Genomic DNA, 19,211 nt, shown 5'->3' on the forward strand with positions numbered 1-19,211 from the left:
GAAACGTGTCCAGCATGTCACGCTTTCATAATGTACTTGCAGGGAGAACAGAGGAGACGATCCTGATTCACGCCAGTGTAAGAGAAGGTGTCAGGCTGGCAGAGCCGCTGTCCTGGTTTCGGCTGGGATAGAGTTAATTTTTTTTCCTAGTAGCTGGTATAGTGTGATGTTTTGGAATTAGGATGGGAATAATGTTGATCACAGACTGATATTTTAGTTGTTGCTAAGTAGTGTTTAGACTAAGTCAATGATTTTTCAGCTTCTCATGCCCAGCCAGCAAGAAGGCTGGAGGGGCACAAGAAGTTGGGAGGGGATGCAGCCAGGACAGCTGACCCAAACTGGCCAACGGGGTATTCCATACCATGGGACATCATGATAAACTGGGGGGAGTTGGCTGGGGGGGGGTGGGTTGCTGTTCGGGAACCAGCTGGGCATCGGTCGGTGAGTGGTGAGCAATGGCATTGTGCATCACCTCTTTTGTATATTCCAATTATTTTATTATTATTATTGTCATTTTTTAATTATTGTTATTTTTTTACTTTCTGTCATGTTAAACTGTCTTTATCTCAACCCCTGAGTTTTACTTTTTTTTTCCAGTTCTCTCCCCCATCCCACTGGGTGGCGGGGAGTGAGCAAGCGGCTGCATGGTGCTTAGCTGCTGGCTGTGCTTAAACCATGACAGCCGCGTAAAATGATGTGTTCCCCTCCTGAGTGAGCTAATAAACTATGTAACCAAGCTGTGTCAGCTGTGATGTTAACTATTACATGCTACCCTGCATTACAGCTCACTGATTGCCTTGGCTGTTTGCTCTGGTGTGGTAGAGCTGCGGCTGCCAGCCCAAACGAGTTGTAAATAGTGGCTGTTGAGGCCCCTGGTGCATTGCACAGTGGTTCTGCATTCAGCCCCCATTGTGTTTACTGAGGTCCCCTCTCACCATGTCCTCCTCATGGGCTTTCTGCCATCGAGCTGTCTTTGCTGTGGATTGGGATAGCTTGTATTAACACTGCATCAGTACTTAAAGGATCCCAGATGCCCAACAGGATGCCATCAGAAGTTCACTTTGTCTTCTTTTTGGCATTGCATGGGAAAGTCTGCAAAGAAACCCACAAATGCTAACTATAATTGTTTCCATCCAGCTGTTCTTGTCCAGCTAAGCAGTGATTTTGGGGGAAATATTACATTTTAAAGGTTCTGCTGCTCTAAAGTGAATTTCTTTAGTCTTCACAAAATTAATGCTTTACAGCTTTCTTTTTTCTTCTTTTCTTTCAATAAGTGAATATCTTTCATCACCTAGTAAAAAGTCAATTTACAAGAATGAGTAAGAAAATTGAAACAAGTGCTGATTAGCATGTAATAAATTGGATTAATTTGCAGTAAGTAGTTGTGTGCTTTTAGTCTGTTGCTCTGTTTGTTTCTTTTCACAGGCTGGGGGAGGAAGGAACTGGTGTTACTGTGAGGGATGCAGTTCGCCAAACAACTCTGCCTACTTATGGGAAGTTTTGAGTTAATTCCCTGTTTAGTTTGTTTCATGTTTCCAAGGCTGGACTTCCTGAATGTCACAGAGTCAGGGGCATAAAATCAGGCTGAAGCCCTCTAAGAGATCCAAGAAATGAAAGACAACAGATAAATGGACTTCAAAAGAAAACTGAGTACGGCCCTCTGCACACCAGCTCTTTCCATCATCACGTCTGCTCTTCTATAAGAGCGGTACCTGCACACGATGACATGCAAACAAGTAGTGTTCAGAAAGTGGCTGATCAAGAACTTAGCAGCACCTGTAACTGAGGAAACTGGTACAAATGCTAAATGCATTTACCTCCCTCTTTCTTTTTCTTTTTTTTTTGGAAGAGGTTTTGAAGACATTCTGTGATGTCTTTTGTGTTTCATCTGTAGGAAACTGTGACAGTTCAAGCAAATCTCCATGGAGTCAGTTGCTCTGAAGAAGATGGTTCCTAGGAACTAGACATTGGTGCTTGGGCTGGTATTTCAGAAGAGATTTGCAACATCGTCACTTCTGCCATCAACAATTGTATAGAGTGGAAGTTAACAGGTTGGACCAAGAGCGGTCCCAGAAACCCTATCAGTGGGATGGCAGAGGGGGTGTGTGCATGTTTCATGAGTTTCTATACCATAAACGGTTGTTGGAGAGTATGTAATTTACTGCTGTCGGTGTGGCTATTGTTTCTAACCTACAAAATTTCAAAAAGTCTTTGAACAGTTTAATACACAAGAATTTTGAAAAGAGGGACTAACCTTATCCTGCAGCTCCCAAGCACTCAGCCTTGGTGTCCTCCTCTCTCTAAATATTTCACTTCTGTGACTTGGCCTCATCTTGAGATGCTGTGGATGAAATCTTTGCTAGTTACAATTAACCAGTTTGCTGTTGCTTGCAAGGGAATAGGATTTCTGTCCCATATCTCTAGGATAAAAAGGGATGACCTTTTCTGTCCCTGCTCCAAGGGACAGACATAAACACGTGAGCAAGGGTATGATGGAGAAGGGAAAGGGGATGTTTCCCCTCTGATGCCCTCTGTTTCTCCTTCACTCAGCGCTGTAGGGAGGATGCGGGAGCGATCCTGGCTGCTTAGGTCTGGCAGGAACAAACGTAGCTGTTGGGGAAGACCTTGGGTTTTCCTCAGTGCCTCAACAGCCAATCTTACAAACCTGGTCATGTCTCAAAATCGCTGTGGCCATAAACACAGAAGTTGAGCCATTGCTCAGGGCTGGGGGCATTTTGCCGAGGGTTTGCAAGGGATAATATTTGTGATCACCCTTTCTGAAGGAGAGCATCGATGGTGGGGGTTTGTTGCAGTCACACAGCTTCTTAATCACAAGGTCACAGCAAGGGTCAGGACTGGAGGGGTGGTACAAGGAATTTGAGCCTAAGCCCTGAATTTTCATCACTCCAGGCAGGCAGAGGAGTTGTTTCCCTCTCTAAATGATATTTAGGGATTGCTGCAGCTGAATGCCATTATCAACGACAACATTTCGAATGAATAGCCCTACACATATATTCCACGGCTGCAATGTGAATAATTGTGAACACTCCTCAATATTCCTCTTCCCACTCCCCTCTCCCCCATCAGCCTAAGCACAAACACTCATTTCAGGGCTAAAGATATACTCTTAAATCACTTCTGACATTTCTTTGTTGTTGCCTAATGAAGGCTGGGTTGATGGGCTAGAGGGAAGTTTTATATAAGCCCTTGCTGAGACGTCGTTGTAGGATTGGAAGTGGGCAGCAGTTGCAAATGTTAGCATTTGTCTCTGGAGTTTATTTAACTGCAAGCCTGAATGTCTGCATGGCGTACAGGGCTTTGTTCCTCCCCGCCCTGGTTTTCTGAGCCCCAGTGAAATGTCACGGTCCTGAGGACTGTGGGGTTTGAAGAGCAGCCACGCTGCTGTCCCTGCCAAGCTAAAAACAGGCCTCTGTGTGCCCTTGTTTGGAGGGAGACGTCCCACTAGGGATGTGCCGGCTGCTCCTCCTGGCTTTCCCAACCCTTTCCAAACACTTTTACACTCTGCTTCTTTCATTAATTGGATTATTTGTTTTTTAAGCTTGTTGCTGAGCAAGTCAAATCGATCCACGCCTGGTTAACAAAGCCTGAAATAATTGTGACTAAGTCAAAGGAGTGCTGAAGGGGAGACCAGCCACACAGACCAGGCTAGTTTCCCAGCCCTGCTGAGCATACTTAATCCTTGCCAGATTTATCCAGGTGTCAAGGAAGGGCTTGAATGGCAGCCAGAATCTGGGAGCATGCCCCCTTGCTGCCTGATGGTCTGGTCTTTTGTCCTCTGTTTGTAACCTGGACTAATACAGGGATTTACAGACCAATAGGGATGAGCTGATTTTCTTGTGGGGAGTCTGGAAAAGCTTGTTTGCTATGTTGTCCTTATCCTATGGAATGAAAATGGTCAGTTCAAAATAGGGGCTGCCTATAGTCAGCTGTAGGTTAGGATTGCAGGATGCTTCTACTCTTTGAAGCTTAGGTAGGTCAGTGAAACACTCTAAGTCCACAAGACCAACAGATGAGGTAAACCTGCTGTTGTGATTAAGTAGAGAAAATAATTTCAACACTGTTAATGACTGCAACTGCCCAGACTACAGCTAGTTTTTACTTTGCTTACTGTGCAAGATCCCATATTAAAAAAATAAGATAAACCTGACTTTTTCATGGCAGAAGTGCTTTGGGTGCATTCTGCTATTCAGAAGGCAATCAGATTCTTCAGGATTAGAGGCAGCTGAGGCATGTCATCTTCATTAAAAACCTTTGGGATCTACAGCTGAGAGACCATATGTTCAGCATCCCTAGACCTGACTGTGGCCGCTGAACTGCAACTGAATTTGCTGGGTGAAGTACAATTCCAGATTTTGCAGATGGAGGCATTAGGGAAAAGTCTAGGTTATTGAGCAGGTTCACTGAGTGGGTCTTATTTGGAGAATATAGTTTTATGAGGCCAGAAGTATCATCCCAGGTGTCCTGGTTTCAGCTGGGATAGAGTAGTAATTCCTGAGGAGCGATCCACCCCTCCCAACCAACTCCCCCCAGTTTAGATACTGGACATGATGTCCCATGGTATGGAATACCCCTTTGGCCAGTTTGGGTCAGCTGCCCTGGCTGTGCTCCCCTCCCAACTTCTTGTGCCCCTCCAGCCTTCTCGCTGGCTGGGCATGAGAAGCTGAAAAATCATTGACTTAGTATAAACATTACTTGGCAACAACTGAAAACATCAGTGTGTTATCAACATTCTTCTCATACGGAATCCAAAACACAACATTATACCAGCTACTAGAAAGAAAATTAACTCTATCCTAGCTGAAACCAGGATACTTCGTTAACTTCATTTCTGTTGGATACAGTTGTGAAGGGGGAATGGCCCCAAATCCATGTTGTCTTTGCAGGAGGACTTCAGGGAGATTACTCTCAGTAGTGTTTTCCTGATGCATATGCTAGGCGTATTCTTTGCTACTAGCATGGTAAATGCTTAAAGGGCTCTTTATGGGCAGAACACATAAGAGCTAACATTGTGGGAACTCTCCATGTTTCACTATTCCATGATGATGCTCCATTTTCATTGTAAGTTGGATGAGGAAAAGCAATTGGGAAAAATTATGCCTGCTTCGCAGTAAGAATTCTTATTAGAAAGTGTTTTGTTGTTGTATTCACCCATGCTTTCTGGTTGTTGGCTGCGATCTTCCTTATTTGTTGCCAAAGTACCAACCAATAGTGCATATTGGGTATATAAACAAGCTGCAAACACAAAGCTTGAAACACAGTATTTCTGTTAGACTGGAAATGTGAAACTGGGATGCCATTTCTCCTCAGGGTCACAGCAAATCGACAGAGATGTGGGTAGGCACCAGCAACCATTACACAGAGCCAGTGAGTGGGGCATAAGCAAACAGGAGGTCCAAACTAACTTGAGGAAAATTCAAGTCTGCTAAATACCGCTGCAGCCCAGAAGTTGATAGAGCCTTCCCCTTCTCAGTTGTAAGTAGTGATGTCAAGGTTTTCAGCTCCTTTATCTGCAGGCATACTTGTTTAGTTATCCTAGTGCTAGCCTGGTCTTTCCTCAGAGCCCTCTAAGAGAGAGTCACCTTTTCCCACACTTTCTGGTGGAGTCCATGTGCTCCACCTCTCGTAAAGCCTCTGACTTCTTTCAGAAGCTGAAATGTTTAAGACCTTCTTGTGAATTTAGCAAAGTTCTAGCAGTGATATTTATCTCCCAAAGAAAAGAGAGACAGTTCAAGCAGTACTGTAGCTCACCAAATAGGCAACAGCTCCCCAGACATGGGTCTAACCTGCATTCCCAGGCTGCCAACCCATGAAAGCAATTTCTAGGACAAATATACCACGCTACACCTGTGGTCCTTGCAGATTTTGGCATGCCTCAGTTGGATTGTGTCATCCCAGGAAAAAGTGAAATATGAGCTAAGCATAGCAATTTTACTGTCCTGGTAACTCATTTTCTTTGTCCTTTTATATGTTGCATGGCCGATCCGAGTCTTCCTCAACTTGCCAAGGTGTTCTTGTGCTTTGATAGTCAGACAGTGATCAGTGACTTTCATGATGCTCTACCCTCCCTCCTTTGGACTCCCTGTCCATGCCATCACATTGAGGTGTATTACCTTTCCAAGAACATGTATTTCCAAGAATGTATAGCATCTTTCAAAGAATAAGGTGTATCAGCTTTCTAAAAGTGAATGGTTTCCCTTGCCAGGACTCCAAGGATGGGGAATGGTCTGGTAACAGCTCCTCCAAATTGTGGGGAGATATGGGTCTCATCTCTGGAGATGGGACTTAAACTTTCAAATTCTTGAACTGGTCATTTGCCTAGGACGATTTTTTCTGATAGGACAGATGATAACGCTGCTGTACTTGACTGCCTTTCAGCAAGGGAAGCTGGGGCCTGGATTGTCAGGTAACATGGTATCAGTCAAGGATGAGCTAAAGCCCATTTTCCATTCCCTTTAACTCCACGTGTAGGCCACATTATCCCAGGGACTGGCTAGGTTTTTCTCAGAGAAGGTAGTTTTGTTTATCTCATACAGCAGTTCACCAGTGGTGCAAAGCATGCCCCAAGTTCACCAAATTTCTCCCACTTCTCTGTATGAATGTTATATGACATGAATCCTTTTGAAATTTGTCTTTGGCGCATGGTAAGGCTTTGCCAGGTCAAATCACCGAGACCTGCTCATGCTTTCATTTGTGCTGCCAAACATTATTCTTGACTTCCTACCTCCTTTTGCAAATATTGAGGTGGATGTGACACACACAGGTGCCTCCTGCTTGGGCAGCTTGCACTGACCTTGTGCTGGACCCAGCAGATGTGCCTCCAGCCACATGCACACCCTCTAGGACCATCCGAGCTTTGCTTTAGCAGTGGTTCTTTCCAGGAGCCAGGCTGGCTGGTGTACAGTGTCAAAGGCTACCAGAGGCTGTCAAATATCAGTGAGGGAGGGCGTTTACTGCAGTGATTTCTATAAGTCCTTCCACTCCCATTTTACTAGGTTACATCCTATTACATAATTAAATGTTGTGTGTTTGTTATCCCCAAAGGGCTTTTGTCTCATTCAATGAGCATTAAAGATGATGGTTATTGGCACAGACAGCTGGTAGTTCTTTTTTTATTTTTATCATTCAGTGTAGCCCTGATTTTTGTATTAGCAATGGGATTATTACTTTCCGTTTAGTCGTTTTCTTACTGTTCTTATTGTAGTACTATTTGGACATCCTTTGGATCTTAAATTTATTCTTCTGCTTCAAGAAGGACGCAGTCTTTCTTCCCTTTTATGATGAGCTATTGTTATATAGACAGCTTATTAAAAAAAAATCCAACCCAGAAAACAAACTTTAAGAAGTATGTATTAAATGCGCATTTGTGTACTCAAAGCTGTAGACAAAAACATAGGCCCAGATGACAGGGTCCTGGTCTCTCCTGCAGTCAATGCAATTCACTTAGCTACCTCTCTTAATCTGACTGTGGGTATATGAAGCTTTCTAAGAGTCTTCTAGGCACAAAGCTTCTTGCAGGATCTGTGTATATACATATTCAGTAGTACCTTTACTCTGTTCTTCTGGAGAAGGTCCCATTTTCAGCTTTTAGCCTGCTTCATCTGGAATCATGTAATCATCATCTTCCAGAAAGCAGGAATATATGCTGACCTTGAGGACCTTGGAGGTTTTTTTTTTCCAATTACACAGTATTATAGCTTTCTATATTCCTAGATCGTCAATGCAGGAAGGGATTGGGGGCCAGCCACTGTGGAATCTTTGCTGCAGACAGGAATTAGGCACTTTAGACCACACACTAGACACAGACCCATTTGACCCTGCAGGCACCTTCCCTTTGGTCTGCAGCTTTCCCAAAGTGCTTGCAAAAATCCTTTGCATTTGTTGATGTACTGAGAAGGTTCAGACTCCAAGCCTTTAGCAATTTGAGTGGTAGGTAGAGGGACACACACAGCATTGCAAGATAACCTGGTTTGCCAGGCTGGCTTATCTCCAGGATAGTTGAAAATACAGATGTGGTAGCATTACCCACCTTTTTCGTTATTGCCCGGGGTGAGAGCATTCACCAGGGTAGCAGGAGAACAACGTTCTTGTCCAGCCCTACCCTCGGGAAGGCATTTCGTCTCCATCTCTCTCTCCTGAGGAAAGTGCCTAACCAGAGGCCACGCTTGGATGGGCACGGTCTGTATCTCTCTCTCTTATCTTGTCAGTCTGTGCAGCAAAGAATGAAGGATTTATGGGGTGGAGAGACAGACTGCAAGGGAGTGCAAGCCTGAGTAGTTCACACTAATAAAGTCACTGCCTTAAGGGGTGTGGAGGGGGATATCCTGTTTTCTGGTCTCTGCTACAAGAAATACTTTTACATGACTCATTAGATAAAAAGGCAAAATAACACTGAGAACAGTGACTGGACTGCAGTAGGCTATCCCACTCCCTCCAACTACGCACTCAAGTTATTCACGTTACCTTTAGAAATGTCAAAGCTATTAAGAAATGTTGCTATGTATTTCAATGTCCTGACTCCTTAAAGGACTTTCAGCTTAGCAAAAATGCCAGCAGGGGAAATGTGGGCCCAAAAGGTTTTCTTGGCATAAATAAACAAATGATTACTATAACTTCCCCCTGCCCCAAACCAGAAGAGGCTATTTTTAAATGTGGAAATTGAACAGAAGTAATCCTGGGTTGACTTGATTGTTCAAACTGTGTAGCCCAAGAGAAAGGGTTGTGTCAGTGACAGGGATGTTGGTAATCCACCTGCAAGGCCAAGTTGTACATGTGAGTATTAATAATTGCAGTGATTATGGTATAATACTGATATATTGACAATTATGAATAATATTGATAATAAGAAATAATCAAGAGCTGATGAGATTTTTAATACACATGTAAATACATGAATTGTGTATCCATTAAGAACTCACCTGCTGAATGTACTAATCAATAGCTAATCAAACCAGTTGGGAAATGTTTGGAAATGAGTATGTAAAGTAGCTAAAAGCATATTTTAAAGGGTGGTTTGAGGGCTTCAGGCTTTTTGCTGAGTGACTTTACTATGCTCAGGCACGTCATTTTTGCTGGAGTGCTTTAATGATGTCAACAGGGCTGTGAGTATAGAAATGGATAATGAACAGCTAGCAACGGGTTTTTTTGCTGGGTTTATTGCATCTAGTGTAAAACAGAGCTAACCTCTGTCTTGGATACTGCTGGAACAAGCTAGCAAATGCTAAGAGCATCCTTTGGATATGGTAGAATTGTTTGGCCAACTGCCTTCGGCCAGATGATGCTAGATAGTTTTAGTGTGTCATACATGAAAACAACCCCAACAATTACAAAATCTCACAGTAATATCCAGGGCTGAGCAAGAGAGACAGAAGGAGCCTACGTACCAGAATTTCTATGCCAAAGGGAGGACGATCTGAATATTTTTCCCCTACCTCATGACAAGAGACCATTTGGATACTAGCAATAGTTATGAGATCTCATTTGTGCAGTCTGGCACTAATCCATTCAATACAAAACACATTGAAAAAGGCCCCCATAGAGGTAGTGGAAGAACCAGGTCCTATTAGCAAGCCCACGCTACCTGCCTGCTGTGTGCCTTCACACAAAGTGAAGAGGCAGCTCTAGGATGATATGGCCTATCTTGTGGAGATATGACATGTGGCCCTGCTTTTGGCACACCCATCAGCTTTTTGCATTAGGAAAAAATGTAAAAATACAGTGTTTCTAAAGAGAAAGCATTGGGAACGGGTAGTCCTTTGCTTCATCAAGGTGAGTGGGACCACCCTTGTAAGACTCTCAGACGGAGAGCATTCAAAGCTGCGGTTTCCCAGGAAAGCATCCTTGTCACCAGAATATCAGTCAGGACAACAGCCTTCTCACACCTCTGCTGCTAAAACTCATCCAATGTAAAAGAAAATCCAAGGTTGTGAGGAGCAGCAAGGTTACGGGGAGGAGTAATTTGACTTCAGGACTGTCTATGCTGTTTGTGCTGTAATTCATTCTTGCTAAGCAAAAAGCATAAAACCCCATCATCGCCCTTCAGTGTATCTATCCTTGCTGACTGTCTCAAGCACCTGAGCTCTTTGCTCTTCCCTGACCAGCAGCGTGGGCTCAGCAGGCAGAGGAGCCCATCTGTGGAGGCAGCCGCAGGGGCCAGCCTTGGCCAGGCTCATGTGGGACCAGACGCAAGGGGAGGAAATGCAGGACACAGGCAAAGTGTTTTACAAATTGATTTGTGTTGATTCACACACTTGAAATGCTGAAGCGCATTCCCTTACCTGCACTCTAGCGGTAATGGATTCTGGACCCTTTTTCTGCATTCATCTACTTGCTGGTGTCGGGTACAGCTACAGGGCACTGGTGCTTTAGCACTGGAGGCTTTTTAACCTGATTAACTTCAGTGATGACGTGCTCCTGCTATGACTGGATCTGGAGCACAGGTTGGTGCCTGCAAAGGCATCCATCCTCTTTTTCCCTGTGTAACCTGCAAAACCAGATATTCTGCTCTACAGTTATGCAGTCCCATGGTATGACCGTATATCCACAAAGGACTGTAGCCATAGGCCTTGCAGGAGGGAGGTCTGCCGCGGTCCAGTCAAGGCTTTTTCTGTGTTGGCTCTTTCTAGTTGTCTTTCAGCAGGTATGCATCCTTTGGCTCCTGGTCCCTTGCTCCCCTGTTATCTGATTCTTCCCCTCTTATATTTTTACTCTGCTCCTATTCTGGCTCATTTTTACTACTTGCACCTCTTCCCCCAGTCTAACCTCACTGTACATGCTCAATGGCATACAACTAGTAGAGATTTCAGCTGGAGTTTGGGGGCACTCTTGGAAATGGCCTTGTTGCTCTGCCTTCCCCCTTGGCCTTTTCACATCTTTCTATGTCAGAGTCTGAATCCTGCAGATCAACAGCATTGCTACAACGCAGCAGGGAGAGAATTTTCCCCACTTATCCATAAATTAGCAGAAATACAGATTAAAAGCTAGCCTGGTATCTATGGCCATGGAGGCTCTATGGGCAGGTGTCTGGCACACCTGTGGCTGCAGGTACCTCCAAGAACTGCGTCTGATGGGGAAGCGTGGCACTCCTCTTTCTTTGGAGGAAAACCCAAGCGCTTTCAGCAGTGAGAGGGCCCAGTCCCAGCAGGGTTACCAAGGTGGATTTTGTGCCACACCTAGAAGCTGTCAAAACTGCATGCTAGCTTTGGCTAGCCCAGCCTGACTTCATCCAGCTGTGACAGGATTTTGCCCTAAATGATTTCATCTGTTTCTGAAGCTACAGTATGCACTTTTATCTGGAAGCAAACTGTTTACTTATTTGCTTTTAATTATTTATGGTAATGAAATAGCACCCATATCTCAAAATTTTCCACAAAAATGAATACTCTTGTAGTTCAGATCTGTGGCCATGAAAGAAAACACAGTTCCCCACTGTTGCTTATAATGTTTATTTGTTTTTAACTTCAAAACACAGGTGATTTTTCTCAAAACAAATAGAGTAATGGGGGAAATGAAGGCAGGCTCTCTTTGTAACTTTCCCAAGAAACACATCTGAAAAAGCATACTTTTGCAAAACAACTACATTTTAGCAAACCCAGACAGTGAGATTCCAAAAAGTCATAAATAACAGTGAGGTTAGCAACCAATGTTGTTGGGCTTTTTTTTTTTCTTTTTTTTTCCCCTTGTTTAACTTGCAGACGGCACTAAATGAACCCATAATTTCCACAGCTAATATAGAGACATATTTACAGAAGTCTCTGAGTATGCAGTTAATTTCCAAGGTCAGGAATTATGAAGATATACCTCCTCACTTTGATTCTGTAAAATAAACTTGGTGGAATCATTGGATATTATAACATCTGATAGTCTTGCTCCTGATTTAAGCCTACAGCTTAGCTATTAAATCACTATCCTTAATTGCTACTTAGTTACGTTTACCTAAAAGTCATTTTTTTACCCACAGGCAGGTACAAAAACTTTCTTTAGAAGCAGCAGTGAAGTGTTGGATTATATTTTGTAAATAGCTCTGATGCCACACTTCATCAGTACTCTCAAAACCTTAGTGTCATTTCTGGTTTCATTGCCTGTGCAACAGCTCTTGCTCCACCTTAATAGTCAGGTAGAAAAACAACCAGTTTGGAGACAGATCAGTAAAATTGAAGGCCAACTTTGCTGAATCTGAATGCTACAGCCAGGCCCTGCTCACTGGGAAGGTTAAGGAGGGTGGAAATAATTCTGCAGACCGAGGAAAGGTACGAAGCCACTGTTCAGACTACAGTGACTAGAAAATGCCAAGACCTACAACATCTAGCACTTGCACAGACACACACAGAGTTGGACATGCACCCATGCACACACAGGGCCTGGGAGACCCACGGTGAGCATGCCTTGGTGCCCCCGATTGCTCCACACCAATCTCAGCAGGGCCCATCTTCTCCTACAGCATGGGCTGCGCAGCACCGCAGAGCTGAAATGATCCTCTATGGCTGGGGCTGTTGAAGAGCAAAAGACGTATTTGGAAATGTAATCTCCTAATTAATAAAATTTGGATAGGAACATATTAGTTATTTTTGCTAGCTAATGCCTGCTCTTCACAAGTCAGTCTTCCTTTTCCTGCATGCATGTGAAAATCAAATGTTTCTCGCACTGGGTGTGCTGCCCACATTGTAACGTGCTTTGTAGCGTTTTGTACCTACATACAAGGAAAATATCACTTTACAGTCTGATTTGCTTGAGTTGTATAATCATCAGTGCTATAGCAAGAAACAGATGGATTGGGAATGAGGAAATTACTCAAGCGCTGATCTGAAGAGGGTCTTCCTGAACACAAAATGGGTGCATGTGTTAAGTGGCTGCAAAACTTACAGTCTATCACATTCAATATCAGGGTTATTAGATGGTGTATCAAGAATACCAAAATACACTTCCCTGTTTGCTGGAGGTGGAGTGTTGGTTGGACTTCCCACCCCAGAATCAGGGCTTGGTGCAGGGTGCATTTCTCCTGCGTACTTCTCTTCTTTCTGAGAGGGCTCTTGCTGTTTTTGCTTGAGGTTTTTGAAACGTTTGAGCTTCACAGGGTCTTTGACTTCCTTGGCACAATGGAACAAGATGAAAATGTCCCTCCGAAATTTGGAGCTCATTCCAAAGTAGATAATGGGATTGTAGAAGCTGGCAGACTTTGCAAACAAACTGGCAAGGATGCTGGTAAGATTGGGCACAGGGTGACCATAGGCAGACCATATAGAGATGACAGCATACGGTGACCATGCAATAATGAAGGCTGTGCAAATGACAATAGAAACCTAAAAGACAAAAGGAGAATAGTCTTAAATCTACTCTGGAAGACTACTTCAGGGAAGCAATACACTGGGAATAGTAGCTTGGACACTTGGCTGGAAGGGAAACATTCAGATTGTCCTGAGGGTACGGCTCACAGGAGAATACAGGCAAGCAAAAGGTTTGCTTTGATGGAGCCAAGCAGACCTAGAAGCTATATATTGAATTTTGGCATGGTGGTATGCTTGAGCAATGCCTCATCTAGTGGAATGAAAATAGCTACAGTCCCCTATATATTTATATGAAATCAGAAGGTTTTGGGTAGACTTAAGTCAACCGTAGGTAAATTGAAAGCTCCACTGTAACTTCTGTGTATGCTCAGAAGTAATGTAACTTTTGAAAGAAAAGAGCACGTGCCAAACCAAACTTTTGTTTTTGTGCTCTATAACCCACTCCAACTATATTTAGATTATTTTGCACATGTGATGTAGCACCAGTATTAGCCAACTGACAGGGGACAAGTTTTAAACAAACCTCATATTCTTCACTGAGTTCAGACTCTGTCACTAGAGATTATAGAGAAATGAAATGTGACTGATTGGTTTTGTTCTCTTCTATTCTAGTTTAAACCAGTTTTTTTGAAAGACAGATTTCACTGAGAGAAATACCACCCAACATGAAGCCCAAACTCACCCTGGTGACATCCCGCTCTATTCTCCTCTGTCTGTCTGTGGGATCACCCAGTCCTGTTAATGCATGGCTTAGCTTGACAGTATTGATAATTGACACATATGAGAAGACCATGACTGTGACAGGTAGGAAGAAACAGCAGATAAAAATGGAGACAATGTAGGACTTGTAGATTGTAGAGAAGTTGGCTTTTGCCCAGTCTATCTCACACGTACCATACATGCGATCTGGAAAGCAAAAATAAGTTGGTTAGCATTTTTAGAACACTTACCTGCTTTTGAGTGATTAATTTATCAGTTCAAATGCTGTATTTTTCTTCTTTTAAGCACTAAAAAATGGATTGATCTTTCTAATTTAATGAGCCATGACGTAAGTTCCTACATAAACAATTTTTCAAGACCAGCTAGACCATAACAAGTTTTAATGTGTATTATCATTCTGTCCAGTTTAGATTTCCAGTGTAAATCCATAATGCACAAACTGTTGTTTCAGGATAGGAAATTGTGACACATTATTAGAAAAAAAAAAGATGGTAATCATTCAGTAGGTTTGATATTCCTGAGTGTTATCTACTCTTATTTGTTATAATCTTCCACATAGTAACTTCCTAAGATGAGCACTTTAACAGCATAACAACCAATTGTAAAGAGACAATATGCCAAATGTAAAAAGTCACTGCTTATATAGCAAAGCAGGAATTAAAAATATTGGGAGGTTTTGCAATAGAAACAAAAAGGCAATGAAATTGTTACTGTTGCAAAAGCCATGAAGGCAAATTGATAGAGCTAGTGATAAAGGCTATGGGAAGATGAAACACATACATACTCAGAAAGATATGAGACCTTTTGCTAAACGGAAAGCATACAGTTCTGCAACTACTAAGGAGCTGCAGGCTTTTAAAAATTAAGTCAGGCAGATTGCAGGATCTGCAGCTAGTGGGATTTACAAAAGGACACTAGCTGATTAGGTACTTAAGGGAAAGGCAGTGGGAATAAGCTGCAGTCTCTGCTTAAATACTTTTATGAATAACACTTGACTTCTTTAGACCCTCTGATACGTTTGCAAAGGTGACCTGATAGAAAACCTGAGTTCGGTAGCATTAAAGTTTTTCTGTAGATTGTGAATTGTTGATTTTTCTTTTTAAGTGGAAAAAGCTGTTTTTTCCAACAGGTATGGCAGCAAATTTAATTACAAATAAATGAAGCATGAACCAAAATTATGTAAGTCAAGTATCAACAGGTCCTGGAGATAAAATACAGGTGAAGCCTGCATGATTTAGCAACAGATCGCTCCCTACAGTGATAATTCTGAAGGGAAAAAAAAAATCCCCTAATTCCTCACAGGTGATAGGAGGTTTAGACAGGATGAATTAAAGGAGCAAAAGATTAAAATCTCTTTTATGATTCTCATCAAAAAGAGCTCAGTATTTTTATCACCAAAAGCTCTAGGTGTTGCTGTCTGGATGTGTTCAGTAATAGAAATAGATTTTAGTCTCCTTTACCTTTTTCATCAGTAGACCTCAAGATTCAGAAAGATAACCATAAAATCTGGCTTAATTCCTGGTTTCTGGTTTGTGAAAACTTTTGACTGAAAACTGAAAGCAGCCTTCAGATGACATGAAAAGAAAACCCTGCAGATTTGCTGCAACTCAGAATTCAGAGCTGTGTTTCCCCTCTCCACCGGGACACTGGCAAGTGGCATTTCCAAAAATCAGCAGGGTCCTGGGGACCTCTGCAGCTGCTGTGTAGAAATGAGAGGTCCAAGGCAGCCAGGTGTAACGTGCTGTTGTCTGCCAGCACCTGCTGCCTGCTGCCGGACTTGCCATTGCTGGGGTCCCACATGTCCATGGGTGCCCTCAATGGAAACGTGTTTAGAGACAGAATAGCCCAGGAACCTGAAACTGCTGTGATTCTCAGTAGGGAAAAGTGCTCCTAGAAGTGGTCTTGAAGACCACTGCCGAGGAATTGAATCCAAAGGATGAACAGGATCCATGGGGGCTTCCACTGATCCTGTGAGAGGGAGCACCTGGGGTGAGTGTGGTGAGGTAAAGAGGCATAAAGGGAAAGGAGTAGATGATGGCATGCTTATACAGACTTGCTGACAAGGGCTTCACAGGGCAGGAAATGTGTAAAGGATTTCAGACCATATTTGTACAGTGGGACACTCGTATGCCTTTACAGAGGCATTTATACCAAAGGTTAATAAAAAAGTGAAATAAAAAAAAAACCTGGATGCCCTGACAAGGCCAAAAAGGGTCATCAGAAATCCTTCTGCAAATGAAGAGCTATTAAGATTGAAGTAAAAAGAAAAGAGATCGCCAGAAGATACACATAAAGTGACAAGTCCCAGTCCCCCAAGTTTATGACATATCCAGAGTGCAAAAACATGACATAAAATTAGAACAGTCTACTAAACAGTTTGGTTTTGTCTCAGACAAAAGATCTATTGAGCCTAATATCCTGGTAACATTTTGGTTTGGGAAGAAGATTTAATCAATCATAGAAATGGATACTTTTTTCACACCCATACTTCAAGGGTCCAGAGACACCTCAAAGCTTATGCATTTAATAAGTAAGAGGATATATTCACATAGCTGCTTTAATAAGTCTTCACAGATTTCATGACTTCTCAAAGGATGCAGATACCTGCAGGATCCAGGCAGATAACTGCTGGACAGTTTCAGTCACATGGTTTCAGTTGTTAGGACTCCTGTATCATTACCATTTGTTCCTAGAGATTTGTTGTGTTGAATTTTGAGAGACTTAATTTGAGACAATTCCTCCAACTTTTCCCCACGAAGAAGTTTTGTGGTGTGGGAATATCCCCTAGCCATTGAATCACCGCAGCATTCACTATTCAAAATTTTTCCTTTTCTCCCCCTCCGTTTTTCCTATGGCATTATCTTGCACCCTAATCACTTCTTGGACTGACAAACTTTCTGACATCTTTTTCTTCTTCTGTTATGTTAGTTTTCATATTTTCAACAAACTGTTTGACCAAATCTTTCTGGCTTGTCTTATTATAGTTTCAAGTTTAACTTGCTGGAACTTGTGTTCTTTTCTAGCTTCCCAATCTTGACAGTTTTTGAAGGATGTCTTTTGATAGTTTCCTTTATCTCATTGCTTAACCATGCCAAATATTTCTGGCCCCTCTTTTTTCATAGGTGATATGCACTAGGTCCAAGTCTTTCCTGTGATGTCTTCAAAAAATCTCTTTATAGCTGATACTAAAGCAGGCAACGCTCTGTGCATACATCATGCACGATGAATGATTTTCTCAGTTCTACTGATAATCGATCTGGTTTATCACAAACAGCAAGAAAGAAAGGGAAGTATCTTTGTTCAGTTAAGTGGAGAGGTGCCAAATAAGTACAACTGAAAGATACCTGTTACCTGTATAACTGCCCCAGCCAAGTAATGGAGCTGCTGACCAGAAGAAAGCTGCTATCCAAATGAGAACCAGAGCCACCGTCATACTGCTGTTGCTGATGCAGTGACCTGCAATGGCATGGTTTAATCAGAAAATAATATCTAGAAAGGCAAACATATCTCTGAAATCTAAATGTGCTCCTATACCAACAGCTAATAAGGAAAATACAACTATTTAAAAAACTTAAGACAAAAAAGCATATTTATAAGAAAAGCTTAAATTTGAAAACATCTGTCAGCCTTGTGTTCAAGACCATTTGTGAACAGTGGAAATGAATGGCTTTTAAGCAGGAGACAATATGTTTGCTGATCACTGCAGAATTAGAAAATTTTACGTTAGACTTATGTTTTGCAATTTTGTAAAAAGCAGGAAACAGTTAGTTGTATGTTAAGTTTTCCACAGAAACAAAGTAAGTTGAAATTCAGAGGATTTTCTTATTCACTTCAAGGTTTTCCCTGTTAAAAAGGAGAAAATACATTAGATGCTCAAACTACATTAGCCATTCAATACAAATTATTTAATCTGTCCTGCTGTTGTTGTACATTGCGGTTATTTCTTCGTTTACATGGGAAATATTTACGCATCCACCAATCTCTGTTCCTCAACATTTCTGTAAAGTTACACTGGGTACTTGCTCAGATTTACTCAAGAGGCAAACATAAATTGTCCACACCCTCAGATGAACACGTGATAGAGTTCTGCAAAAGAGAAACGTGGGTTTTAAATACAATTTCATAATATGTAATGAATATAAGATGTAGAATACATCACAGCCAAATTCTAGCAGCTCTAACAGCCGTTTGTGTTGAAAATTAACTTCAACAAGTGTATCATTACAACAAACTGCAGAAGAACTTCTGGTGGAAAAAAGACCTTCCTGCAGAAGTTCTTTTCACAACTAATACTACTCAAGCTATTATAAAGAAGAACTCATAGGATGCATCCAGTGTATTTATGCATGCTTTAGCTGTGGACACTAACAGGTTCCTGCCTGAAAGATGGTGCAAGCCAGTCATAACAAAGGCATGAAAATTGATAATACATTATCTAAGGATGGGTGAAAGAAAGACTAGGGAGAATTTATGGAAGGTGTGGGTATAATGAAGAGAGATTACATAAGGTGCTCAGTGGAAGTCAAACTTTTCAGCAGGCAGGAGGTCCAGGATGAATGGTAAGGAAAGGTTTCTACTGATCCTGTGAAAGGGAGCGCCTGGGGTGAGTGTGGTGAGGTAAAGAGGCATAAAGGAAAAGGGGTAGATGATGGCATGCTTATACAGACTTGCTGATGAGGGCTTCACAGGGTTTCAGACCATATTTTTACAGTGGGACACTTGTATGCCTTTACAGAGGCATTTATACCAGAGGTTAATAAAAAAGTGAAATAAAAAAAAACAGAAAGAGAGTGGTTAGTAAAAGGTTTCTAGCACTGGAGACAGTAATGAACAGTGGTTGTCTGAGATATTCAGGTTACAGATCAACAGGGCACTAGACAAAAAGCACGGGTGTGAGGCTGTGTTGATGGTGCTTTGCAGATCTGGGAGACAGGGACCATCTGGGCAGAGTCAGATCATGGTCAATTCTGGGGATGGTAGGCATAATTTTCATCTCCCGTGGTGTGAAACTATCCACTGAGGGGAGGCCGGAAAGGCATGTGGGGATGGCAGGCTGCACAGTGCTACAAAAGCTGGAGGCAAGATGTGCAGACTGAATGTTCCTAGCACCATCTAAAGCAGTCCATGATGCCTGCTGTGTGCACACCCTGGCAAAACACCCTGAAGAATGAAAATGTTTGTATGTAGGGC

At 42.4% G+C, this 19,211-nt stretch overlaps 1 protein-coding gene across 2 annotated transcripts in view; it reads right to left on the reverse strand.

Moving 5' to 3' along the window:
• Positions 1–11,446: 11,446 nt before the first annotated feature.
• Positions 11,447–19,211, reverse strand: part of LOC115350340 (opsin-5-like) — a 34,517-nt gene continuing 26,752 nt past the window's right edge. The window contains exons 4-6 of one of the 2 annotated variants that reach the window (XM_030035897.2): positions 17,373–17,477; positions 13,984–14,207; positions 11,447–13,316 (exon numbers count right to left, since the gene is read on the reverse strand). In XM_030035897.2, coding sequence (XP_029891757.1) covers positions 12,876–13,316; positions 13,984–14,207; positions 17,373–17,477 — 770 coding nt within the window. In that variant the 3' untranslated portion in view covers positions 11,447–12,875. The remainder of the gene's footprint in view (positions 13,317–13,983; positions 14,208–17,372; positions 17,478–19,211) is intronic. The other variant, XM_030035898.2, reaches the window with a different exon arrangement.

This window comes from Aquila chrysaetos, chromosome 13 (assembly GCF_900496995.4).
Source record: "Aquila chrysaetos chrysaetos chromosome 13, bAquChr1.4, whole genome shotgun sequence".
NCBI lineage: Eukaryota > Metazoa > Chordata > Aves > Accipitriformes > Accipitridae > Aquila > Aquila chrysaetos.